Genomic DNA, 27,577 nt, shown 5'->3' on the forward strand with positions numbered 1-27,577 from the left:
GTTGGCTCAGCGGTAGAGCGTCGGCCTAGCGTGCGGAGGACCCGGGTTCGATTCCCGGCCAGGGCACACAGGAGAAGCGCTCATTTGCTTCTCCACCCCTCCGCCGCGCTTTCCTCTCTGTCTCTCTCTTCCCCTCCCGCAGCCAAGGCTCCATTGGAGCAGAGATGGCCCGGGCGCTGGGCATGGCTCTGTGGCCTCTGCCTCAGGCGCTAGAGTGGCTCTGGTCGCAATATGGCGACGCCCAGGATGGGCAGAGCATCGCCCCCTGGGGGGCAGAGCACCGCCCCTGGTGGGCGGGCCGGGTGGATCCCGGTCGGGCGCATGCGGGAGTCTGTCTGACTGTCTCTCCCTGTTTCCAGCTTCAGAAAAATGAAAAAAAAAAAAAAAAAAAGACTGAGTGACAAGGGGAAAGATTTCTGCGTCAATTAGCACAGGACAGAAGGACTAGGTGTGCCCATGCTGCAGATGTCCACCCTGAACCAGAAGAATTAGGCTCCAGTGGGGTTTGGTGAAGCAGTCACGCCTGTCCCTGCTCCCCCCTGCAGGAGTCTCTCCCACTGAGAGGTTATAGCTAGAAGTACTTACTTGAGATGCAAGCATTGAGATTTATTTAGTTGGAAGGAGGGAAGATCTTTCAAAACACGGTTCTTTTTCTCCTGCAATTGGATAATAGTCCGAATTAAAGGGGGTGGGAGGAGGATGTTCATTTCTCTCTTCATGTTTCCACGAAAACACCAGTGAGTGGATGTAACTGGGCTTTCTGTTAATTGTGGCTGCACCGGCATTTTCTCTTCCAGGGCAAATCTGATATCAAGCGGCGGTGCCATGGTTGAGGGTGAGCCTCAGAGGTCAGGCCACTGGGGTTGGAGCCCCCACCCCAGCATGGACCAGCTCAGGGACCTGGAGCAGAACACGGCTGCTCTCCGCTCTGCAGTGCCCTCCCCTCTAACAGATAGCAGTAGTAGGGAGCCCACCCAGTGACTGTGAGGATTAAATGAGATCTGGCCTGTGAAATGCCCAGCACAGGGCTTGGCCCACGGGAAGCATTGATTCGTTCCAGTGGGATTGCTAATAAAACCTGTTACACTGCGTGCTGCCAGTTGTCTCTGGGAACACTCAGCAACTGCCTGGACCTCCTCCTGGCTGCTCCCTGAGACCTCCCCTGGTTTCATCGTACAGAGTTTCTCCCTTTCTCACCAGAAGCTGGACTGGCACAGGGGCTCATGACCACGTTGCAGGGTCCTGGGCCCAGGGCACCTCAGCTTGGGGCTCATTAGAAAACAAGCTATTTCTCTGCCCCTTTGTTGGAGGGCATTGCAAGGACATCACCTGTTCACTCGAGCAGCCAGGCCTTCATCAAGACAGGTTGTTTTTAACAGAACTACATGTAATTTTTTTTCTTTGCACAGCCTGGAACTAAGATGAGCTGAGACTATAGAACCACACAGTTTGGGGGGTCAGGTGGCATAGTGCCAGGCCTGAGAGCAGGGACCCGTATGAAATCCGAGTCATTCCAGCAGCTCCTGGGAATTTTTGTGACCAACCTTGAAAGCAAAACCTAAAAATTTCCCCGTGTGATTTAAGTTACTCTGGTATATTTCACAGTTGTCACTTTGTAACCTAACCCTGTGCCAACGCTGGGGCGTGGCAGGGTGCACTCTGCCCTCCAGCTGCTCAGAGCCACCTTCCTGGTCACAGCGCTCGCTCGTGGGACTGGTGATCGCTGTGCCCAGCTGGCCGACTGGGTGTGCACGGGTGTGTCTGGGGACCGGCCTGGCCATGCCTCAGAGTGCTTGGTCCGTGCCATCCCTGCCCCGTGCTACCCGGGGGCACAGCTCAGCCCTGATGCCCACCCAGGGTAGCTGCTGCCTAAGTGAGCCACACACTATTTCTAATTGCCAGAAAAAAGTTGCTTTAATATTAAGTGGCAAACACAGTTTTTCTGCTTCTGATCATGGAGAAGCTTTGTATTTTTTAGAATTCCCCCAAGTTTCCAGTTAGGTTTCAATGATTACACAATGTTTTTTTGCTCTGGCGGGTAGGTCTGTGGGTGTATTGAGTTTCAGGTGTGGGTCAGCAGCGATAGCTCTCATTCAGGTGCGCTGTGCGCCCTGTTGTGCCCTCCAGACCAGCGTCGGAGCGGGCGGGGCGCTTGCGCCCTCCACAGAGCCTGCTCTCCTCAGACTCTAGGTCACTGGCGTTTGGTAAACCCCTAACTTTTCTTGGAGTTTCTTGTCATCTGATAATTTGGTATTAAGATGAGTATCTTCCTGGAAATCTCAGATGCTGTTAAGCCTCTATAAAAATATTATTTTCTTTTTTCAGATGTATTCACATTTATAATATACAGACAAAAACTTAAAGCCCAACCTTCATAAACATCATAAAAGGAATAGTTCCCCAAAATCATTTTCAGAAATGTAAAATCAAGAAAATCTGTGCAGAGCTTGGTACAAATCCTTTGGACCCCAAAATGTAACCCTGCAATCACCAAGCCCATGGTGACTCTACCTGGGCCAGTGGGCTCTCAAAGGGCAGCGGTTGAGGATATTTTAAGAAAATAGTAACTGGAGTTTCTGCCACAGAAGATTGTTTTTTGTTTTTGATAATTTTGTTCTCTTATAATCTGTCGTATATCATGAGTCTATTTTATTTTTAGAATCAACCTTGATATAAAATAATCCATATGCCTTATGGAATTGGCTTTTGCCCCCAAAGTGAGAATGGTTGGATAATTCAGTTCAAATTACATTGCACTAAATAATACCTGTAATGTATGTTATTTAATAATAACTTTCCTCTTAGAGTCAGTGGTGATAGAGTTTTAAATCCATGCGTGGCCTGACCTGTGGTGGCTCAGTAGATAAAGCATAAACCTGGAATGCTGAGGTCGCTGGTTCAAAACCCTGGCTCTCCTGGTCAAGGCACATATGGGAGTGGATGCTTCCTGCTCCTCCCCACTTCTCTCTCTCTCTCTCTCCTCTCTAAAATGAATAAATAAAATCTTAAAAATAAACATAAAAAAAATCCATGGCGTACCACTATTCCTCTACCCTTTTTGTACCTTGTCACAAAGAGGATTCAAGACTTCTGGAGACAGTTTGCGTTTGTAGTTTTCCATTTAGTTGTAACTTCATGGATAATGAATGCCAACAAAATGTCAGCAGTGTTTGTTTCTATAATTAAAGTGGAGGGTACATTTTTTAGCTCCTAACAATGTCTTTATGATGAATGGAAATCTGAAAGAAATGGTTCAAGTGCAGTGGCGCCCTGCCCCGACCCCCAGCAATCACGGCATTGGCAGAAGCATGGCAGGACTCGGCTCTCCTGTGTGTATTGATTCATCAATTCCTGAGCCGTTTCATCAGCAGAGCAGCCTGCGGAATCTCTGCTCACTCATTGGCAATGCGTTTCTCGATGTGAAACAGGCCAAATGACTGATTTTCTCATCACTTACGTTCTTACTGATGTGAGATGTAGAGTGACAGTGTCGCGGGCCTGTCTCACTCGGCAGTTTGCAGAGGGTGAAACACATGAGGACAAAGCAGATGGGAATGGAAAATGCTGTAATTTGGGGGGGGGGCTTCACAAATCAACCCCAGGAAGCACTGATCTGAAGGTTTCTAACAAAATATAATATCTATAATATCCATCACCCCCTTGGCACGCCACAGATCTTGAGAGGGACCTTCCTTCCGTTCCTCCCTGTGCCAGAGGATATGGGGACAGGAGAGGAGGCCTTCTCCAAAAACCTGTAATTTAATAGCCTGAAGAAAATCTATTTGTTTCCATTTCCATTTACTCTTATTTCCTCAGAATGATTCTTAAACTTGGTTATATGGGTATTTTCTTCTTTCTTAGCAGTAGTAGACTGTTTCCTCTCCAGGAGTGGATCATTAGGCTCTGAAACCTAATCTAATATCTTATACCTCTGTGTGTTTGATGCCTTTCCCCAAACATCCGTTTTATTTGGTTACATTGTTCAGTAGAGTCATCCTCTATATCCATTGCCAGGCTGTGACATTTACTTTGAGTGATTCATTTATTTGGGGTCTTAAACGTCCTAGAATTTAAATTTGCATTATATTGAATGACAAACAAACTCTTTGTAAAAATGATGCATGGCTGTAGGCTATAACTGGCAACTATTCCAGACTTGGTTATTTTGGAATTTCATCCATTTGTTTAGGATTCTTATGCGCCACCCCAGCGCACCTGTGGCGTACCCTGCTGGGTGGCAGATAGCAGGGAAGAGGAAGGACACGGGAGTGGCTGAGAGCAGAAGCCGCTCCTTCCCGGTTCTGTGACCTGGCTCTCACCCGATCCCTCCTCCGTCTCCCTGTCCTGCTCTTTGACATCTGCTCTCCTTCAAAGTGGGGAAGAGGGGTGCCCAGGGCCTATCCTGCCCTTTCCTGCTCCAGGGTCACGCTCACACCCCTGGCTCAGCGCTCTTTATCCCAGTCGGACCTCTGCCGAGGCCCCATCAGCCCCGCCTGGTATTTCTCCACTGACACCCGGGCTGGCCCATCAGACTGACTCAGCTATGCTTCTCTCCTCAGGTCCCCCTGCCTTAGCATCTGTGCCCATCACCTTGTCTCCCACGCCCCGATCGCCAGGGTTCTGTCCTACCCTCGCCTTCCCTCTCATCAAGTGGGCATCCTCATGCCCGCTGGGTCTGCCCCCAAGCAGCCCTGCAGCTGGACGCCTCCCCTTCCTTTCCTCCACCATTGCTCTCGGGGCCCATGTCACCTCGCTGTCCTCCTTTCTCTTCCTCTGGTTTCTAGTTTCTCTTCCTTTCCTCTCTCCCTGACAGGCCCTTCCCCTCACCCCCTCAATTCTCTCTCAAGTGCCGATTAGATCTTGCTGGGTTTTGTTTCAAACCTTCAGTGATTCGCAGGTGCTGTAATTCTGTTGCTTCTCTTGCTGTGACCGGCCCTTTGCTGCAGGGCCTGACCACTCCCCTCTCCCGGGGATAACACCGCCCTCTGGATGCATCCGCACACCGAGCCGCATCCATCCACCGGGTTCCTTCCACCTTGCCGTGATGGGTCTGTGTCTGTCTGTCCAGAGTCTGAATCCTGTGAGGGCCGCACTGCCTCTTTCGTCTGGCTCCCTCAGCTCCCAGCTGCAGTAGCTCCACGATGCTCCCCGTCAGGTGTCGTCCAGGAGTAAATGACCCAGCAGCAGTACCTGCAGGGCTTAGGATCTTCCAGGCCACCTTTTCGTGTGCTTGGGACTATTTTCAGTGGTCGCCTCACCTGTTCATTAGACCTTCCCAGGATACACAGTGTACTGTACACCAGTAGGCATTTGGGGGGGGGGACAGATTTTCATGGGCATACAATTCACATACCATGAAATTCACACTTTCACTTTCATAATATTGATACAATGGTTTTTAGTGTCTTCACCAGAGCGTGCAACCGTTGCCATCATCCAATTCCAGAACATTTTCCTCACCCCATACCATAAGTAGTCATCCCTTGTTCTTCTTCGACCCCCCGGCCCTGGCAATAACTAATGTGTTTTCTGTCAGAATAAATTAAAAAAATAAAATCCAAAGAGGCATTTCTATTCTGGACACGGTCACATAGCATGTGGCCTTTTGTGACTGGCTTCTTTCACCTAATATGATGTTTTTAAGGTTCATACATGTTGTAGCATGTTCTGTATTTCATTTCTCTTTGTGGCTGAATTATATTGCGTCCTGTGCGTGTACTACATTTTACCTAGGCATCAGTTCATGGACGTTTGGGTTTCCACATTTTGGCTACTATAAGATATGCCTCTACGAGCAAGTGCATACAAGTTTTTGTGTGAACATATATTTTCCGGTCTTTAGGATCAGATTTGCTGGCTCATATTTAACTTTTTTAGGGAAATGCCAAACTGTCTTCCATAGTGGCTACACCATCTTCCATTCCCACCAGCAAGGTATGAGAGGTTCATATTCTCCACATCCTCACCAGTGCGTGTCGTTGGTCTTTGTCATAGTTCATCCTTACCCTTTGATTATCACTATCCTAGTGGGTGAGAAGCAATCTCGTGGTTTTGATTTCAATTCCCCTGTTGACAAATGATGTTGAGCATCTTGTTGTGTTGATCATGTATTCTTTGGAGAAATGTTTTGTCAAATCATTTTCTAATTGGGTTGTCCTTTTATTATTGAGTAATGCGTTCTTTATATAGTCTGTATATGAGACTCTTAGTGGGGTGTCATATGACTTGCAAATACCTGTTTCTCTCATCCTGTGAGTTGGCTCTTCACTTTCTCAGTAGAGCCCTTTGAAGTATAAAAGTATTTTATTTTGATGAAGTCTAATTTTCCCATTTTTTCTTGGTTGCTTGTGGTTTTGGTGTCATATATAAGACCAGTATGCATTTTAAAACTTTATCCTTTGATCACTGTTCAAGAAATTGTCCCAAAATGAAAATGTGTTATCATCTACTACATCCTCTGATCCAAAAGTGATGGTAGTGGGACCAACAGAAGATATCAGCTCATTAATTTCCTAGTGTTGTAAAATATTCCTAGCCATTTCTTCTCTGCGCACAGTCTTGGCCACTGTGGGCTCATTTTTTCACTAGGTATAAGATGTATCTATGGATGTGTTTTAAGCGTTTGCTTCAGGGTAGCATCATCAATCAACAGCTGTCTTAAGCAATCTCATTTTCATGAGATTTCTATGAGCACAGCAGCTATGCCTATGTGGGGAATGTGCCCACGCTCTTATCCTCTGCTTCTCTGGAGGATGTCTGCTTCTCCTGTCTCTGCTCCATTTCCTCGGCCCTCAGTCAGGCACCTCACCCAGCATGACCCTCTCTGTCAAGACTCTTCTCAAAGTTCTGATCATTTCAAATCTTCATGTAACCTTCTTACCTTTGGCATATGCCCAAGATATATATCATTCATTTCTGGAAACAGGTGGATAAGTATAAAATATTAAGACATTTGTACAAGCCATTGATTGAGTATATAGATGCAAGTCAATATATCACCTCTTCAAAACTCAGGGGCACTCAGGACATCTCAGTGGTGGAAGATCTTCTGAGATCTAAACACTTAAGTGAGATCATATGCTCCCTCGCCTCAGCCAGTCGGGCCTCCATGAGCCAGCCAGTCTCTCAGCTGCTCCTCTTGCCCCTCGCACCACCCTTTGGCTCCACCTTTCACCTGCTGAGGCACCCTAACTCCTTCCAAGTCCATGCCTATCTGTGCATGCAGTACCCATCACTCCCTACCCACACCCCGCTTGATAACCCCCTGTCTGCCACTTCTTCAGAGACCTCCCTGCCTTTCACGTCCCCTCTTTCCTACCTGGTACTCACAGCAGGACAGTCCGCCTTACTCTGTGAACTTGGCCCTGCCAGAATGCAGGGTGGGCAGGCTCTGTCTCATTCCCCAGCTGCGTGCCCCTCACCAAGCCCAGATGGGCATTCAGTACATATTTACTGAATGGATGCACACTTGAGTGAAGGTAGATTTGCTTTCTGATAATGGGAAAGTCACTTGAGATCAACTTATATGAGCAGAGTTAGATAGTGTTTAGAAATCATGCAGATAGGCCCATGTATAGATGTAGTATTTTGAGTCTAGTTCAGCCCATTTTGTCATTCTTAGTGAATGGTAATTCCAGCGAAAATGTTTTTGTAGAGATACAGATTTTGACTGAAGCAGTACCCCTTCTACCATGCATGACATTTGTGTTCGTGTTTGACTCTTATAACCCCTCTGTCAGAGTTTTCATGACTCTGAAAATCGGAGCTCTAATATTTCTGTTTGTTTCTGAAACTAAGGCTCTGAAAATAGTACTGCCTGTTTTCTGCTTTGTCTGTGTCTGAACCAAATGCACTTTTCTATTATGATTATGTCTAAAGGCAAATTTACACTTTTTATACCTACCTTGGGCTTGAAGAAGCTCATTGTCCTTCCAGTGAGTGAGAAAAGATCCATTTGATTAGTGCTATTTTGAGTTCTCACCAGATTGCTTATTTTGTTAAACATGTTACACACACTAGAGAACATGTAACGTTTATGTAAGTTCCAAAGAATGGAAAGACAAGTACCTGTACTGACCCCACACGTGTAGCAAGCAGCGTATTTGAGGCCCTCCCTGGGCCACCTCCTGTCCGCCCCCCCCCCCCCCCCCCGACAGCCTGGTCGTAGTCTCACTGTGTATGTATGTGTCCTTAGGCAGTATGTCTCACTTTGTCTGGTTTTAAAATGTATGTAAGTAGAATTTCACTGTCCATGTTCTTTAGTGACTTGCTTTTTTCTTTAAATGTTTTAAGTTCCATCCATATGAATACATATGCCTGTAGTTTGTTTATAGTTCCTGCTGTATAGTATTCCCCTTTGTAGCTGCATCTGTCAGGAAAAGTTTAAAACAATGTTTTTCCTTTTGCTGTTATCTATAGAATATTATAAATATTCTTACATGTGGAATTTCTGGTCCGTAGATACTCATATCTTCCCTGTCCTGGATAATGTCACAGAGCCTTCTGAACAAGTGGGGCCAGTTACCTCCCACTAGCAGATATTGGGAGTCACTGTGCCCCATGTCCTCACTGACATTTGACATTATTGGATTTTTTATTTAGCCAATCTGGTACATACAAAATGGTATCGCACTATGGCTCTAAAAATCCCTGATTATCAATGATGATGAGAATCTTAATGTCCACTCATAGTTTTCTGGAAGTGCTTGTGTCTCTTGCCCATTTCTCTAGCAGTTTATTAGGAGGTCTTTATTTTGAAATTACCTTGTCAGTTACACATGGCAGATGCCTTCTCCCACCTGTGCCCGTAGCTTTCCCTTCTTTCTGATATCACAGTGAACAGCAGTTCTTAATTTAGATGTGCCCAGATATACCTATGGCTCAATGTTGTTGTTTCTTGTTTATTAAATCATCCACATCCCAAGATTGCTCTAGAAGTATGGGTCAGAGTGTGTCCATACTTTCTTCTGGAAGTTTTGGGTTACTTCTTTGTTTTTTGTTGGTTTGTTTAAAGATTTTATTTATTGATTTTAGAGAGAGGAGATAGGGAAAGGTGGGAGAGGAGCAGGAAGCATCATCTCCTAGTTGCTTCTCATATGTGCCTGAGCCAGGGGTTTCGAACCTGCGCCCTCAGCATTCCAGGTGACACTTTATCTACCGCGCCACCACAGGCCAGGCTCTTCTTTGTTTTTATCTCTGCAGAATTTTTCCTCAAATTGAAAACTCTCTAATGTCTTCTTACAACTCACCTTTGCTGAGACAGTGGGCTCAAATCCTAGGTGTTCATCTACCCATTCAATAAGTTACGGAGCATGAATGGCGAAGCGAGGAACTCACCCAACTCATACAGTGTCCTCAGAGAGAATTGTGGTTTAACTGGTAGCCCCAGGATATGTTCTCAGAATCCATGAAGGATGATGTGCTAAATAAGGGTCTTTACAAATGTAAACTAAGAATCTTAAGATGAGGTGATCATCTTGGATTGTCCAGGTGAGCCCGAAATCCAAGGACAGGGGTCTCTGTAAGAGGTGCAGAGAAGGAGGAGCAGTATGAGGAAGGAGCAGGGGTAGGGAGGGGTCAGGCAGCACAGCCCAGGAGTGCAGACAGCCAGCTAGGCAGAAGGAGCAAGAGCAGACTCTGTCCGAGAGCTCTCCGAGAGCCACCAGAGGAAGCAGGGCCCTGCTGACAGCTGGGGTTTAGACTTCTGGCCTTGCAGAACTGTGAGAATAAATTTCTGTTGCTCTAAGACACCCAGTTTGTGGTCACTTGCAACAGCCACAAGAAACTAATACAGGAGGCTTAAGATGAGATGGTCTCATATGTGGTAGTAACTAGAGGCAGAGGTTCTGTTTTCTCTACACTAATATACTCAAGGGATGGAACAAACATGGCAGCAAAACTTGGGATGCTGCGACGTATGCGAGGGGCACAGGGTGGGCTGAAGCCTCCCACGGGATGCCAAAGTGTGGCTCCCTCTCTGTGCAGATCACTGCTGTGAGAAGTACAATCTGCAGGGTCACAGGAACACTAGCCCTGGGCTGGCTGTGGCCAGCAGCAAGGGGCTGTCTGAGTTCAGGGACTGGGTTGGGGTGGAAACGGCTACTGAACACACAGACCAGTGTCAGGAGTCAGCCTCCTCCAGGGCTGCTGTGTCCGTCTGAGCATGGTGTCCCCTTGTTGGAAATTTAGAGATGGTCCAAGCAAGAAGAGCTTCAAGGGTAAAAAATATATGTATAATTTTTAATATAGGCTCTTTCAAGTAGTTCTCTTTTTTCCTTAACTAAAAAAAAAAATAATAAAGTAGAATTATTCCAAGATAGAAGTTATTCCAAGATGTAAGTTTAAAAAGGTACTAAACAGGCAGTCAACAAACACATAGCCTGAATAAGTAAAAAGAAATTAAAATGAAGTAATTAATGTGATCAGCATGATCGATAGGTATAGATGTGGCTTAAAGCTATGCTCTCAAGTTTAAGCTGCAGGTTGATTTTTTTTTTTTTTTTTTTTGCATTTTTCTGAAGCTGGAAACAGGGAGAGACGGTCAGACAGACTCCCGCATGCGCCCGACCGGGATCCACCCAGCACGCCCACCATGGGGCGACGCTCTGCCCACCAGGGGGCGATGCTCTGCCCATCCTGGGCGTCGCCATGTTGCGACCAGAGCCACTCTAGCACCTGAGGCAGAGGCCACAGAGCCATCCCCAGCGCCCAGGCCATCTTTGCTCCAATGGAACCTTGGCTGCGGGAGGGGAAGAGAGAGACAGAGAGGAAGGCGCGGCGGAGGGGTGGAGAAGCAAATGGGCGCTTCTCCTGTGTGCCCTGGCCAGGAATTGAACCCAGGTCCTCCGCACGCTAGGCCGATGCTCTACCGCTGAGCCAACCGGCCAGGGCCAGCTGCAGGTTGATTTTTATACCCATATATATTTAGGTCAATTGATTTATCCTCATTTGGAGTTTAGCTCCCAACCTTGCATGAAATCTTGAAATTAATTGCATATATTCTAGAATTCTAAGTAAGAGCTAAAAGTATATAGTAAAGGTAAGACCTTGGTTCCAGTCCCAGTTGCACCATTGACTAACGGTGACTAGAAAATCACTTGAACTTGCGCTTCCATTTCCTGGCTGGTGGTGTGGAGACGTTAGGACTCTCCCCGGCTCACGAGGCTTCAGTGTCAACGAGGCTTGCCTGTGGAGAGCCTGACACAGATGTGCTCCTTAGCTTATCCTCTCCCTTCTTTTGGGCAGATGGACCCATCAGCCCTCACGAAAGGGGTGGAGGAGCAGGCAGCCCACACTTATCATGCTTCTCTTGTGTGCTGGAACCTGGGTCGATGCAGCACATGATTCCGTTTAATCCTACCAGCAGTCCTGAGAGCAGATGTCAGTGTCCCCACTTTCTATCTCAGACAACCGAGGCTAGGGGGAGGGCAGCTGGCCCATTTCCCACTGGTGAGGGAGGGGGCTGGAATTCAGACCTAGACCTGCCTTCCTCCAAAAACCAAGTTCTTTCCTATCATGTTGTTGCTGCTATTTCTAAAAATTAAAAAAATTGTAATCAGAATAAGTTGGGGTGTTGGGTTTGGATCTCAGGCTCTTGGAAACCAGCAGAGTGCATCTTGAGGGGCTCAGAAAATTCTCTTAGAAGTTTGTCTTTTTTCTTTTCCAAGTGAGAGGAAGAGAGATAGAGAGACAGACTCCCCACATGTGCCTCGACCAGGATCCACCTGGCAACCCCCGTCTGAGGCCAATGTTCTGTCCATCTGGGGCCATGCTTGCAACGGAGCTATTTTTAGTGCCTAAGGCAGAAGCTCCATAGAGCCATCCTCAGCACCTGAGGTAAACATTCTTGAACCAATCAAGTTATGGCTGCGGGAGGGAGGGAGGGAGAGAGAGAGAGAGAGAGAGAGAGAGAGAGAGAAGGGGGAAGTGGAGGGGGAGGGAGAAGCAGGTGGGCACTTCTCCTGTGTGCCCTGACTAGGAATTGAACCTGGGACATCCACACACTGGACCAACACTCTACCACTGAGCCAACCAGCCATGGCCTCTCTTGGATATTTTGATAAAATGTAAACAGAAAAGACAGATGGCCTCTTAATTCAAGTAGAGAAATATAATTGATCAAAATTCTTATGTGAAAATGTAGACAGAATGGGTCACAAGGAAACTCAAAAATAATCAGAAATCAAGATGATTTCTAGTTAGTAAGTTGAATGTTCTCTGAATTGAGTAATTAAGAGGAAAAATTTTTTTAAGAAAGTACTTTTACTATGTGTGGTTTTTAGTGAGACTGTAGTTCAGAGCAAAATTTAAGTTTCATATTGGCTGTGGTCTTTTAAAGGGCAGTGATTAGGCCTGACCTGTGGTGGCGCAGTGGTTAAAGCGTTGACCTGGAATGCTGAGGTCGCCGGTTCAAAATCCTGAATTACCCAGTCAAGGCACATATGGGAGTTGATGCTTCTTGCTCGTCCCCTCTTCTCTCTCTCTCTCTCTCTCTCTCTCTCTCTCTCTCTCTACTCCTTCTCTCCTCTCTAAAATGAATAAATAAAGTCTTTAAAAAAAATACAGTGTGTCCATAAAGTCATGGTGCGCTTTTGACCGGTCACAGGAAAGCAACAAAAGACGATAGAAATGTGAAATCTGCACCAAATAAAAGGAAAACTCTCCCAGTTTCTGTAGGATGATGTGGCAGCATGTGCGCATACGCAGATGATAACGTAACACCATATATACAGCGGAGCAGCCCACGGCCATGCCAGTCGAGATGTGGACGGTACAGAGGAAAGTTCAGTGTGTCCTGTGGCTCGCTAAATTCGAATCCATGACCAAAGTGCAACATGAATATCGGCGCATTTATAACGAAGCGCCACCACATAGGAATAACATTACTCGGTGGGATAAGCAGTTGAAGGAAACCAGCAGTTTGGTGGAGAAACCCCATTCTGGTAGGCCATCAGTCAGTGACGAGTCTATAGAGGCTATATGGGATAGGTAGTACCTAAGGAGCCTTAAAAAATCTGTGCATGAGCCCACATCAAACTGCAGTGAATAGGTACGAAACTGGGGGATTTTTCCTTTTATTTGGTGCAGATTTCACATTTCTATCGTCTTTTGTTGCTTTCCTGTGACAGGTCAAAAGTGCACCATGACTTTACGGACATACTGTATATAAAGGGCAGTGGTTAGTATTGAAACAGGAATTGCACTTGTGGCCAAGTGCCTCTCTAGCCACCTGCTTCCAGTCAGAGGTCACTGGCTGCCACTGCCCACAGTTATTTCAGCATCCACGCCACATCTTAATGTGTCTTACACTAAGAAGAACCTTGTAAGCTTTTTTTTCTTTTTTCCTACTGGGGAAGCAGACAGACAGACTCCCACATGCGCCCGACTGGGATCCACCTGGCATGCCCACCGGGGGTAATGCTCTGCCCATCTGGTGCATTGCTACACTGCGACTGGAGCCATCCTCAGCACTTGGGCCAGCCTTGCTCCAATGGAGCCTTGGCTGTGGGAATGGAAGAGAGAGATAGAGAGAAAGGAGAGGAGGAGGGTGGAGAAGCAGATAGGCGCTTCTTTTATGTGCCCTGACCAGGAATCAAACCCGGGACTTCCATACGTTGGGCCAACGCTTAACCGCTGAGCCAGCCAGCCAGGGCCCTTGTAAGCTTTTGATATCTGCGCTACAAATGCTTTATTTCTTTTAAGTGAGCAGAGGGGAAATAGATAGACTCCCACATGAGCCCCAACCAGGATCCACCCAGCAAACCCCCGTCTGGAACCAATGCTTGAACCAACTGAGCTATCCTCAGCACCTGAGGCCAACACTGGGACCAACCAAGACACTGGCTATAAGAGGGAAAGAGGATGAGAAGAGGGAGAGAGAGAAGCAGATTGTCATTTCTCATATGTGCTCTGACTAGGGATCGAACCCAGGATGTCCAAAGCTCTATTCACTGACCCAACCAGCCGGGGCCTGCAAATGTCTTTTTTTTTAAAAAAAAATAGAAATCAACCATCATGGAAGCCCTCAGGATGTTAGGTAAGAAAATGTCAGGTGATACTGCTCCTAAATGCTCTTGCTAATAATTCCACTAATACATTCAGTTCAGATCCCCAAGCTGCACTTTTTAAAGCTTCTTAAACGATTTTTGGCACTGTGTGTATAGTGGCTGTCTCTAAATGCTGCCAGAGTTGGGGTGATGTTTGTTTTCTCTATCATGGCGTTTACACGCCCTGGCCTGGGCCATGAGGGAAAATGCATTTGCTGATCTCCTGGTCTCACCCTAGTCCCTCATGGGTGTTTGTCTAGATGACAGCACCCAGTTTAGCGCTGTTAACGCTCCTGTAGCAGCGTGGGGCCAGCCAGGGGGTGGAAGCGTGTGCTCATGTGACAGCTAGGGGCATAAATGGTGAGATCAGGAACCTTCTGTGAAGTAAACATTCTCTAGTTACCGGTTCTAGAGGCACCTTTTTGTGTTCTCTTTACCATAGTGCCTCACATTCGGAATCAGACCATAAATATTCATTGAATCAGACAATATCACCACTTGATTATTACCTTCTGGAACTCGAGTGCTGGGCTTGCTCTCAGGACCCCAGATCTCTCTGCCTTGACAGGAACACGCTCATGACAGCCGGATACTGTCATGCTGGATGAGGCTGACAAGCTGCTATCTGGGGTCAGTTTGTATAGTATTGTGCACAGCACCCCTTGTAGGTTTGACTGTGAGCTTGATGAACATGGCAGACACTTGACCAGATAGCATATTTAGCAAAATGCATTCACATTTCTGTTGTGTTCACCATTGTCCTGAGCACTGCAGTGGATGTGCTGGACGCAGTGGGGCCTTCCAGGAAACAGCGGGACGACTCCAGGCAGAGCATGACAGGTCTTTAGAGCGACGCACCTGCTCTAACCCAGGCCCACAGCAAACCGTGGTCTGAAAAGAGGCTCCATGAATTGAGCATTGACAGCGGGCCATGGCTGTCCGAAGGCTCAGGTGGTTGTCAGCCATAAGTTTAGCTTAGCTCTTTGAGTAATTTGTCACGCCTCACTCGGCCCCTGCTGGGCCAGCACGTGCCAGCTTAGTGTCAGAGTGCCTGTTCACCAGACGGCCACTCAGGCCTAACGTCCTGCTGTTCCCAGACCAGCGGCTTGCTGGGGCCGTGCACAGAGGCCCGAGCCGTGGTGACAGCCAAGTACTGTGCAGAATAAGCATGTTCATAATGAGACGTGAATGGCATCAGTGGGTCCCTCTAGGATTGGACCTGAGTGGCGCCCTTCGCTGAGGAAGGTTGGCAGCCCATCCATTGGTTAAGGCGAATCACCCGTAGCCCAGCCTACACCAAGCAGCCAGCTCAGGCTCACGCTGCGCAGGCCTTGGACTGTTAGGCCCATCTGTATAAAAGACCATACATCATCAGAGAGCACGCTTTTGAAATCCTGAAACTCATTTTCTTTTCTTAAAGTTGCACAGCGCAAACCTAAGGAGAAATTCTGGAATAGCGCTGCCCAATAGTGCTTCCCCCAGTGACAGGCCTGTGTGCAATCCAGTATGGTAACGCTAGCCACACAGGCTCTTGGGTGCCTGAAACACAGCCAGTCGGACAGAGGAACTGGATTTCTATTTTTTAATTTTAATTAAGTGCAGACAGCCACCTATGACTGGCGGCTGCTGAGCTGCGTAGCACAGCCCAGAGCGGCACAGTCCCTCAGGGCGTGACAGCCTTCCTCTGCATGCTCCCTAAGGACGAGCAGGAGGAAGAGCCCGCACTGGGAAGCCCGTGTGTGTACTTGGCCAAAAGGAAACGGAAAAATACTTTCCTGTTTTAGAATACATGCTCTAGCGAAAGCTAATTGAGAGGACATAATTGTCACCAACATACACCTTTAAAGAGGCCATTTTGAAAACACAGAAATGCTAGCATTACTTTTGTTTTTCTGGCGCTACAGATAATAAACTGATGGTGGGCCATGTTCCCTCTGTTCCTTGAAAATTAGCATGATTTTCAAAATGACTAATACACATCTTTTAACTTTGGCATTGATGATGAGCAAGGGGAAAATGAGACATCATGCCGACTTCCCAAGTGTTGATTCACAAAGTCATACTAGTGGTGCCTCCATCCACTGTTGAATTGTTCTGACGTTATCCTGTTGTTGGAAGCGCATGATTCACCTTCCGAGGGAACAGAAGCCACACACAAAAGGGAAAGATTTGCTTTCTGCCCTGTGAAAGGCGGCCACACGCAGGGGTCCTATTAAGACAGCTGGAAAGTTGCTTCCGCGTGTTACGCTTGTAAGTTTTATTGGTGACTGGTTTTTGATTACACATCTGAATGTGTGTGTTCCAGGCTGCAGTTTTAATTAAAAGACACTAGCAATCTTTTCTTTTTCTTTTTCTTTTATTTTTTTTTAAATCATTGCCTGTGCACTCTCTGTTAGATTCTCCAACTTACTAGTTCTTATTTTCTGATGCTCATTGCCTGGCCTGGCTTTCAGCGTGGATGCCCCTTCGTACGTCCTGGCCTTCCCCCTGCCCAGTGACATGTGTTTGCTTGTTGTTTAAAAGTGTGTGCCCCCGTCTTATCACTCACCCTGCTTGCTGCGTCGCCATTCTGTGCTTGGGCTGCAAACAGCGTTTGTCAGCGAGCGAGGAAAGGGCCGCTGCTGGCCTGCAGCTGCCACGGTGCCCCTCTTCTGTCTGTTTGACTCAATCTTCATCATCTTTTGATGTGATTCTGTACCTGTGGGGGTACATCATTTTTGCTGATACTAGTGTTGGATGCAATTTAAAATCTAAGAGAAACTTAGGTTTCAACCATCAGAATTTTATCGTTAATAATAACCAGTGTTTAATTTCCTGATATTTGCTAACGAACTTGCAAGGTAATGAGGTAATGCCCCCCCACACACACACACAAGGTGAAAGTTGTACAGCTGTGTGTAAAACAACATGAACTCTGTCATTGTCCTGTGTGTCACTCTGCACATGGCATGTGTTCCTTAACCGATTCCTACAGCTACGAAGAGCGAGCTCTATACCTCGAAGCAATAATTCAGAACCACCGCGAAGTAATGACATTTGAGGATTTCGCCGCGCAAGTCTTCTCTCCGTCTCCCAGCTACTCCCTCAGTGGGACGGGTGAGTGTCCGCACTATTCTTCCTGCACGCGCTTAAGACGCACTTGAGCAGCAGATGTACACCTGTTTTTCACAGATAAATGCTTGCAAATTTTAGAAGAGTATTCTCCCTCTGAATCAACTAATGAATATCAAAAGGAATGATGACATTCATTTTAATTTGTTTTGTATCCGAGCTGTTCACTCGGCTCTTTTCTTCAGCTGTCCTGTTAACCCCCAAATCTAGCAGGGTTAATGAACTTTTCTGCAGTAATGTGCTCTGCTTCATTCGCGAGTGTGGGTTTCTTGCTGAGCTGGGAATATGTTATTTAAAAGCGATGCCCGAATCAGTGCTTACTTATCAAAAAAAGAGTTCCTCACAGTCGAAGCCGTTGCTACTAATGCTAAATGGGGATTATGCTGCCGAGATCCTCGGGTCAGGGATTAATGCTGGAGAAATGGGAGGACAGTGTCCCCTGGTCCATCATTACAGCCGGAAAGCCTGCGAGCTTTTCCTCTCGAGTGGCCTGTGTCACATGGCCCAGCCGCCCACCAGAGCAGCACCTGCTGTGGAACCGGTTTAGAAACTGGCTTACAATCATTTTCACTTACTGGGCAAATGGAAAATTTCAAACATTTTCATGAGCGTTCTTGTTTTTTAGGTTTTACTCATTTTATATTATCAATTTGGAAAAAAAAAAATGTGTCCTGCCACTTAAACTGATTGAATACTATGGGTTCCCCCCCCCAAAAAAAAGAATAGAATTACTTATAAATTTCTGCATGTAATTACAGATTAATTGCCTTTCTGAAAGGAAATGGGATATTTAGGCGATGCATGTTGGAATTCTCGATGAGGGGCTTCCTTCTGCCACTAGTGTAGACACAGCTGTTAGAGTGCTTAATAGATTTCTAACCTATGTCAGTTGTCTTCGAACACCACCCTACTTCTCCTATTTTGACTTGTTAACAAATATCTTACACACGAAGTGAAAAAAAATTCAATTCAGTGAAATAAATCACTTACAAATAAATCAGCCATGCATCATTGTTTACTGTCGCTGGCTCCCATCCTGGCCGCTCCCAGCTTTGTTGGGAGATAAGAGGGAAAGGCTCGCTCTGCTCAGGGAGCCAGGGCAGCAGGCAGAAGGCCTGGGAGATAAGCAAGCTGGCCGAGGTGCAGAGCCTGCGATTTACATAATCACGCCTCTGCTTCCTGGGGAGGCGTCAAGAAACACAGGGATGGCCTCTATTGATCTGTGTTGAACTGGAATACTAAACAACATGAGAAAAGCTTATAACTTAAAGCTTTGATTAATGTTTCCTACATTAAAAAAGTAGAACAGCTGTGAATTGAATTCTTTTATATGCTCTGCCAACATTCTATCTAAAACCAAAAAAAAAAAAAGAGGAAAAAAGAAAAACTGGTTTTAAGGGGAGTGAAGAGCTCACACCCACTCTAGGCAGAGTTCTAACCTGGTCCCTAATTTCTGGGGACAGCACAGGAAGGATCTACGTTGAGGCTGACTTTTTAAGGAGTCATTCTGCTTTTCCCAGCCTCATGATGTTTGGGGCATAATTTTTCAGTGCTTTTGTTATGTTTTGTTTTTTTGTTTTTTTAACTCTTGAGGAAGCTTTTTGTTTCTTAAAATAAAAAGAAATGAAATAATAACCAGATATTTACATTCATCAACTCAACTGTTACATCCTCAAAACTCTTGATTATTGCTGAAGTATATTTTAGTCTTTATGTAAATTCATTTGATTTTTTCCCCAAAAAGTTTATAACTGTTTAAACCAATTCAAGTAAGTCATTGTGTAGTAACATCTTAACTGAGACTCTAGGAGTAATTTAGGTCTTTTAAGACCTGCAGTTTGGAGATGATTACTGACAAGCTTGTCCAAGAAGATTGTATTTGCCAAAGTCTCTTAACTGATAAAGGTCTAACAGCTCGTATGAGTGGGCATTGGACACTACACAAAAGGAACATGAAACCAGAGATGGGATATCAAGACCAATGCTGGTCCTTTCTCTTTTCAGGTTATTAACATCAGTATCCCATTTTGTAATGTTTCAGGTTTACTTTAGAACAGTGGTCCCCAACCTTCAGGCCGCGGACCGGTACCGGTCTGTGGGCCATTTGGTACTGGTCCGCAGAGAAAGAATAAATAACTTACATAATTTCTGTTTTATTTATATTTAAGCCTGAATGATGTTTTATTTTTAAAAAATGACCAGATTCCTTCTGTTACATCCATCTAAGACTCACTCTTGACACTTGTCTCGGTCACGTGATACATTTATCCGTCCCACCCTAAAGGCCAGTCCGTGAAAATATTTTCTGACATTAAACCGGTCCGTGACCCAAAAAAGGTTGGGGACCACTGCTTTAGAGGACTTGGTGTTGAGTGAAGAAATTTTTATGTAGACATCACACCAATCCATGAATTCAATTTAAGTCTGGGCTTAATGTTCTCTTTTAACGCTACCCGAATCTACCCAGCACAAGGATTAAGAAGGCACTAAAAATTAACTCAATCTGAGCTGAAATTCGGGAGCAGGCAGGGTAGGGCGTCCATGTGCACACAGACCCACTGGCAGAACCACACCCCCTTCTTCTGTTTGTGCCAGTTCTGCTTTTGAGGAATCCCTAACCCGGTCTGTTCCTACTTTTACAGATGAAAACACTCTTCACTTATTCACAGTGTTTTTTATTATCCTGGGACAGTGGAATCAAACCCAGATGAGCCGACTAGCTTAAACTAAGAAATTGAGGTGAAATCTGTTCCTCCAAGCAACAAGCCAACTGGAAAAATTGACCCCGAGCGGCTTAAGCTCCCACAGTGCACTTAGGACCCAATCAGACCGTTCTGGCCAGCAGTGTCATCAAAGCCAGGCCTTGGGCTCCTGTTCACATGCATATGCACCATCTGAGGAATCCGGGGCTCTCAGGTCCTCTTTGTATCCTTGCTACAGGATGCTTTGTCACCACACAGAGAGAGTAACCTGAACACTGCATTCATTCCACACTGGGTTCGCAGCCGCAAGCAGCCCCTTTTCTAGAGGGAAGGCCTCATGTCAGCCTTTAGGTCCCAGCTATAAGTAAGAGTGGAGCGGCTTGTGCCCAAAGAGGCCACTGTTGGAAAATGCCCTCTCCTCAGAGCCTCCTGTATCTGCCCCAGGGCTGCTGCTTGTCACCCCAGGCAGCCGTAGATGGTCACAGTAGCCAGGGAAATGTGCCTCTACTCATGATTCACTGTCAACTGCAGATGCGGTAGGGTCTTTTGTTGTTTGGCTAATAGGTGGGTGCTCAGCTTTTTTTAAAAGGTTTTTTTCAAAAACCTATTTTGCAGTCCAAAAACATTATTTTAATATATCTATTCCACCTATTACTTGTTTTAATAATGCCCACATATTAATCAGTGTTGGAGCTGCCTTTTTACCTAGCCCTGTAATTTGCATTCCTTTTGATTCCTTCCCTGTTGACCAGCCCTTTATAAATGGTAGCCAGTGTTAAAATATTGGCTGCATACATGTGTGTGTATATATGTTTTATGCCTGTATATGCGTGCATTTCACATACACACACATTGGAATGAGGGAATAAGTTTGTATTTCCAAGCAGGTTTCCAAGGAAGGGGGGCATTAGAACAGCCTTTAAAGGGTTAACTGGAACGGGCGCCCTCGACTGCTGGGAGGGACTGATGTAATCACTGCAGCTCACAGCCAAGTGCATCTGTTCACCATGAGGTCATTCTTCTGCATGCTAATGATTTGGAAAATCAAGTCTAATGCTTGACATTATCAAAAAGGATATAAATAGTGTAAATCTTTACTTTTTTGGAAGCTGTTCTTATACAACAAAAGAAGAAAAAAGAAACTTTAGCTTGGACCTAAGTTTTTTGGTTTTGTTCTGTTTATTTTTTTTAGAACTACTTTAAAGATTAGTCTGGACCTTAAAATCTTGGAGGGATCCACTTGTGTCTGTTGATAAATGATCCCCAAATCAGTATTACAGTTACAGCTAACAATTTGGTAATTGATGAGTGAGTGTAGGTATGTCTAATTTAATATCTTATTTTAAGAATTTTCAAGTGCTTTGGTCAGAAGTTGATAAAGAAGCACTTTCCTCAAAGGAAGTCTAAAACCAAGAAAAATGAGTAGTTTGTCTCCGTAAACGGGAGTTGACTGTTTGCTGAGGATGCCAGCACACTTTGTGGTCCTCTCGGCTCTAATATTGCTCTCGGGAGCCAGCAGAGGGAGCACAGATCTTTGTTTATTTGTTAGCCCTACATAAACACAACATGAGATTTCTCCAAGGTCTGGTCAGAAACGCTTCCTCCGTCATGACAAGCTAGATTGTAAAGGCTCCAGGATTTACAGCAAGTGGGAGGAAGTTTCTCACTGCCCAGTCAGATTCTGCCACTTTTAATGTGGGTCATGTTTGGAGCTTAAAGCAGATTAGTCTGCGTTGGTGTCGGGATGTTGCTGCCACGGCTGCTCTTGTATGAAGCTTCAGCTTCTCAGCTTTCTTGTTCAGGAATGGTACAGGTGCCCTCTTAGAAAGGTTCATTATGCCCACCTACCTCACAGAAAAGACTTTTGTAATTTTTTCCTCCAACAAAATCATTCTATTAAGTTCACAGAAAATATCAGAGGACTCTGGGCCTGTCTCCGAGCAGCCTGTCTCCTAGGAGAGGAGAGCAGGGCAGGGCCACGACACATGGGAATGCTGGCTTACTGATTTCAGTTGAAGACTAGGACTGGAACTCAGAGCTCCATTCAGTAATCCGGAAGTTAGCCTTCAATACGGGTTCTCTCGCGGCACTCTGTGTGGGACTCCGGAAGTTAGCCTTCAATACGGGTTCTCTCGCGGCACTCTGTGTGGGACTCCGGAAGTTAGCCTTCAATACGGGTTCTCTCGCGGCACTCTGTGTGGGACTCCGGAAGTTAGCCTTCAATACGGGTTCTCTCGCGGCACTCTGTGTGGGACTCCGGAAGTTAGCCTTCAATACGGGTTCTCTCGCGGCACTCTGTGTGGGACTCCGGAAGTTAGCCTTCAATACGGGTTCTCTCGCGGCATTCTGTGGGACTGGGGGCCACCCACGCCGCACCCTCAATGTGCAGCCACACGCTCTACAGAGAGCTAACTGCCCAGCGTGCACCTTCCTTCCACCCCCAAAATACCCCTCAGACCCAGCCCAAATCTTTCTTCCCACGTAACTGGCTCAATCCTGACCCCCTTTACATATGACATTACAAATAAACAACTTAAAATGCCTTCTTGAAAATACAATGAAGCATCCATAGGAACTTCTAACCACGCGCAGTCCCACTGCTGAACCGTGATGCGGGTTCCGGCTGTAAGCTGGGCCACCTGCAAAGCCATGGGCCCTCTTGCTGCATCCCCCCACCAGACATGTGGACTTCCTGCTCTGACCGTGATCTGGCCCTGGAGACCTTTTAGAAATTCCTAAGGGCATCTGAATATGTAAGCAGGATGCGAACCGCTGTGCTGTCAGAGCAGCGTGGTGACGTTCAGGTCCTCACTTCAGGGCCATCTCCCCTGCCGTTACTGTTGTCTTGGTTTTTCTTAGCCTGTGCATGTCTTTGTCCTATATGTTTCTTCACCTGTACTAGATAGACTGTAAATCCTTTAGAGAACAAGAATATAATTTCTTTCTTATAACATATGCAACAGGAATAAAACAGCAACATGGGCAGAAAGGAGTCAGGCTGTTGCTTTAAGCAGTACAGGTGTCTCCAGGGCAGAGGCAAGATGCAGAACAAACACCTATCATTGTGCTCCACCTGTCCCCCTCCCTTCCTGGGCTCCCAGTGAAAGTGGACGAGTGATGAGCCAGAACTCCCATGGGGAAAGCCTGGTCAGTTCACAGCTAGACGCGATGTGGTTTGTTCAGGATGTTTTAGTAAATGTTTTTGAGGATTTCAAACAGAATTACCCAGTTTAGCAGTACATTTTGCCTTGTGCTTATTCATCCCTTTTTCCTCTTAAAACTCCTTTACTTTCCTCGCTGTCATCTTTAGAAGAGAGAAGAAAGAGACGAGACAAGCATTTGTTCTATTGAGTCTGGTAAAAAAACGATGGTGCTCCTTGTCAAATGTCACCATCTCTGCATTGGCCCTCCCCCCCCCCCCTTTCCCTGACAGCTGCCACCACGGAGGACTCTGCGCCAGGCATGTTCAGAGAACACAGAAGGCTCTGGAGACCCCGTGGTCCGCTGTTCCTTCCTTTCTGGACCTTGAAGTCTCGTTAGGGAAAAGCAGATGCTCGTGAACCACCAAAAGTGGCTAACAATTCACAAGCCCAGTTTAGTTAGTTCCCAACTATCACTATGTATCAAAAGGTAGACTCAAAAGAAAACACAAGTCAGCCAAGGTTTGCAGTTGGGTTGAGATTTCCCTGAGCTGGGCCATGCCATCTGCCTTGTAAGTCTGGGAGAGAATGAAAACCAGCCTGATACGTATTAGATAGTCTACTAAGCATCCTGCCAGTCAGTTTTTAACTTTGTCACATTGGCTAGGAACTGGAAGGCCCTGGACGAGAGGGACGTACAGGCTAATGAATGTAGGAAGGGAAGAGAGGAAGAAAAGACCCTTTCAGAGCCAGTGTGGGGACACTCCTGCCCCAGCACAGGGTGCAGAGGTTGGAGGTCTTCACAAGTTTCCAGAAAAGGAAGAAACCTGAGATTATTCCTTCTGAAGTGTTGACATGACATGTAATTTGTTCCTTTGGGAGAACTTGTAGTTGCTGCTTATTCTGTGAAGCATTGCTCTCATTTCATTCTGGTTCCTCAGTCCTCACAGGGTTCAAGTGCAAGTGGCACCTTTCTCTCGCCTGACTGCTAATCACAGATCTGGGGACACGTACCCCGCTGCCGAGAGATGGCCAGCAGGTACCAAGAATCTTCTGAGACAGTTTTTGGAAATGACTCTTAATTAAAGCTTATTTGAAATAACCTTGAGAGTTTGTCTCAGAAGAAGCTGGCGCTTCCTCCGCCCCAGGCTCACAGCCCAGTGAGGCGCGGCCGTGGCCCTCGGCTCTTTCTGGTTCTAGCTGGCAGGACGCGCGGCCTCAGCTCTCAAGGTGGGGTCCTGGAACACTCAATGGCTTTCCTGATTTTCTGTTTAGCAAAAATTAAAGCAAAGCAGAGACCAAAGGGAGCCTTTAAGTCAGGTCCGCTGATGGCAAAAAGAATATTTTATGCTCTTCTTTTCCAGAGGGATATGTGATGATAACCAGAAAATTAAACCTCTAAACAGTATAATAAAGACAAAAAGCTGAGATTTTTTTTTTCCCATTAGCCTTTAAAGTCCTTCAAAAGGCTGAAAGAAATCCCTTAAAAATGGGAAACATGCCAATCAACTTTATTTTAAAAAGTGCCTATTTGCAGCAGTGACGTGACCAACATCGCTGTCCCAGCCCTGAGAACCCCAGCAGCACCGCTGTGGGGCGCCGAGGGTGACTTCGGCCCCGAGAACCCAGCAGCACCGCTGTGGGGCGCCGAGGGTGACTTCGGCCCCGAGAACCCAGCAGCACCGCTGTGGGGCGCCGAGGGTGACCTCGGCCCCGAGAACCCAGCAGCACCGCTGTGGGGCGCCGAGGGTGACTTCGGCCCCGAGAACCCAGCAGCACCGCTGTGGGGCGCCGAGGGTGACTTCGGCCCCGAGAACCCAGCAGCACCGCTGTGATGTGCTGAGGGTGACTTCGGTCCCGAGAACCCAGCAGCACCGCTGTGGGACGCCGAGGGTGACTTCGGCCCCGAGAACCCAGCAGCACCGCTGTGGGACGCCGAGGGTGACTTCGGCCCCGAGAACCCAGCAGCACCGCTGTGGGGCGCCGAGGGTGACTTTGGCCCTGAGAACCCAGCAGCACCGCTGTGATGTGCTGAGGGTGACTTCGGCCCCGAGAACCCAGCAGCACCGCTGTGATGTGCTGAGGGTGACTTCGGCCCCAAGAACCCAGCAGCACCGCTGTGATGTGCTGAGGGTGACTTCGGCCCCGAGAACCCAGCAGCACCGCTGTGATGTGCTGAGGGTGACTTCGGCCCCGAGAACCCAGCAGCACCGCTGTGATGTGCTGAGGGTGAACAGGCTGAACCCTGCTCTTCGGCTGCTTCAAGAATATGAGACAGTAAAGCCCCAGGTGCATAGAGGACACGTCCCACCTACCTGCCCACAGCCAGGCCGCTTCCCACAGCGCTCAGCCGTTACCCGCAGTAGGAATAGGGTTGACGCTGTCAGCCAGCATCTCTCTCTCGCCAGCCAGATCGACTGGCCTGTGGGGTTGCCTGGTGGTGAAGAAAGCCGCTGCAGGTCTTCCAGTACTCTCTGCAAGGTTCTGCTCCCTAGCCCAACCCTCAGGCAGAACTGGGAGGAGGAGGGCGCCTAGCAGTGGCTGCTGAAGTATGTTTGGGCAGACTGTGCGGCCAGCGTGAGCCGTGCATGGTAGTCAGGGAAACCCTGCTCCCTAGTTACATCCCGAGGGCTCTGGGGCGTTGCTAGAGAAACAGCCCGGCTCCTGTTATGGCCAGGGCCCTCTGTGACATCTCGGCGTGTGCTCCCTGTGGCCAGGCTCCTGACCAGGGGCATGTCAGCCAACCCAAGAAAATCAAGGTCATCAGGGGCAAGAGTCCCCCAGCAAAAGACCACCACGGAGCGGAAAGGAAGAAGCCAGACATGGAACTCCAAGGCCATAGGCTGACTGTTCTTCACTCAGTTACCCAAAGCTGATGACTGCGAGAAGCCACGTTTAGATATGAAAACTCAGGTCCAATCTGGGTCCTAGGACACACACGCCCCTTTGCTACAGCTTACGTAGATGGGGAGTGCAGCTCCACTCCTCAGATCATCACATAAACCCCACAGGAGTCAGGGCCTTCAGACAGCCATCCCATAGATATTTGGACTATAGGGCGCTAAAAAGCAGCAGAGCAGAGGAGGGCCAGGAGCGCTACTGGGAAGCAGAACACTGGGGTGGGCACACTGTAAATAACGGTTCAGGGAGGCCTGCCTGAGAAGGGCACCTCTGTGAAAAGACAGGAAAGAGGCGAAGGGAGAGCATTCCAGGCAGAGACAACAGTGAATGCAAAGGCCCTGAGGCAGGAGCTTTCCAGGAGCAGTGAAGGGGCCCAGTGTGGTTAGGACAGAGCAGGCGAGGGAATGATGAGGATGAGGAGACTCAGAGCGGCCCTGTGGGCCGAAGGGAACTTTTGCTGTTACTCGAGTGAGGTGCCAGCTGCAGAGGGTGCGAAGCAGTGGAGTGACATGGAAGGACCACCCTGGCTTCTGTGGGAGGAAGACTAGTTAGGTCGTAAGCCATCCCCCGTGTAGTCCTACCCGCGGCACTCGGCGGGCATGTGGACTGGTGAATGAACAATTCCAGAGATGTTCTCCCTGAACATTGTCTGTGGGGCCACTAGAGAGGTCCAGGGATGCCCCCTACCCCAGTGCCACAGAAGGCAGCCCCTGGCCTGGATGGCACAGTTAAGGGAGCACGGTGACACTGGCTTTTTGTAGGGGGAGTTGCGTGGTGGGAGGAAGAAGGTGAAATGAAGGACAGAGGTTGGCCTGCACTGACATGTCACCCACCCTGAAGGCCCTGCAGACTCAGACCAGAGCTCGGTGGTCTTGAACCAGTGAGCTGGCGTGAAGAGCCGTGGTAATGGGTCTCTGGCACACTGCACATTGTTTGGAGAGACTCTGTGGGACTCGCAGCTATCCTGAAGAGTCAGGATGTGAGAGGGAGGTTTCTTGTTGCTGTTTCACTCTTACAAAAATGGTCTCTAGGACAGTCTGTGAACAGTAATAGCTTGCTGCATATGTGTGGAGATTTGCAACTTTACTGCTCACTGTCCCCACAATCTGCCCTCAGTAAAGCAAGATTTATCTCTTTGTTTATCTCTTCAGCAGTTTTGAACTGAAGAGAGTTTTTTGTTTTGGGGGGTTGTTTAGTTCCATTGTCCAGTGACTGGTCATATCAAAGCCAGGGATTAAGTGCTTAAGTCTCTGCCTCCAAACAAGACTCACTGTGCCCCACTCTGAAAGGACCCCCACTTGTGAGGAACACACCACAGAAATGGACAATGTGGAGGAGATGAACCCCTCTTTTGTGGCAAAGGCAAAATGTTCCTCCCAGAGGCAAAAAATACTGCTTTAGGCCCTGGCTGGTTGGCTTAGTGGTAGAGCGTTGGCCTGGCATGCAGGAGTCCCGGGTTCGATTCCCGGCCAGGGCACACAGAAGAAGCGCCCATCTGCTTCTCCACCCCTCCCCCTCTCCTTCCTCTGTCTCTCTCTTCCCCTCCCGCAACCAAGGCTCCATTGGAGCAAAAGTTGGCCCGGGCGCTGAGGATGGCTCTGTGGCCTCTGCCTCAAGTGCTAGAATGGCTCTGGTTGCAACAGAGCAACGCCCCGGATGAGCAGAGCATCACCCCCTG

General features: G+C 47.5%; 1 protein-coding gene and 1 long non-coding RNA gene across 3 annotated transcripts in view; one reads left to right on the forward strand and one right to left on the reverse strand.

Moving 5' to 3' along the window:
- LOC136309504 (uncharacterized) overlaps window positions 1-25,510 on the reverse strand; it is a 29,915-nt gene extending 4,405 nt beyond the window's left edge. The window contains exons 1-3 of the long non-coding RNA XR_010726282.1: window positions 25,314-25,510; window positions 16,594-16,743; window positions 586-656 (exon numbers count right to left, since the gene is read on the reverse strand). This is a non-coding gene — a long non-coding RNA (uncharacterized lncRNA). The remainder of the gene's footprint in view (window positions 1-585; window positions 657-16,593; window positions 16,744-25,313) is intronic.
- The window catches only part of RALGAPA2 (Ral GTPase activating protein catalytic subunit alpha 2), a 386,122-nt gene that overhangs the window by 347,395 nt on the left and 11,150 nt on the right, over window positions 1-27,577 (forward strand). For both annotated transcript variants that reach the window (XM_066237690.1, XM_066237692.1), the window contains one exon: window positions 17,020-17,141. In XM_066237690.1, coding sequence (XP_066093787.1) covers window positions 17,020-17,141 — 122 coding nt within the window. The remainder of the gene's footprint in view (window positions 1-17,019; window positions 17,142-27,577) is intronic.

This window comes from Saccopteryx bilineata, chromosome 6 (genome assembly GCF_036850765.1).
Source record: "Saccopteryx bilineata isolate mSacBil1 chromosome 6, mSacBil1_pri_phased_curated, whole genome shotgun sequence".
Classification (NCBI taxonomy): Eukaryota; Metazoa; Chordata; class Mammalia; order Chiroptera; family Emballonuridae; genus Saccopteryx; species Saccopteryx bilineata.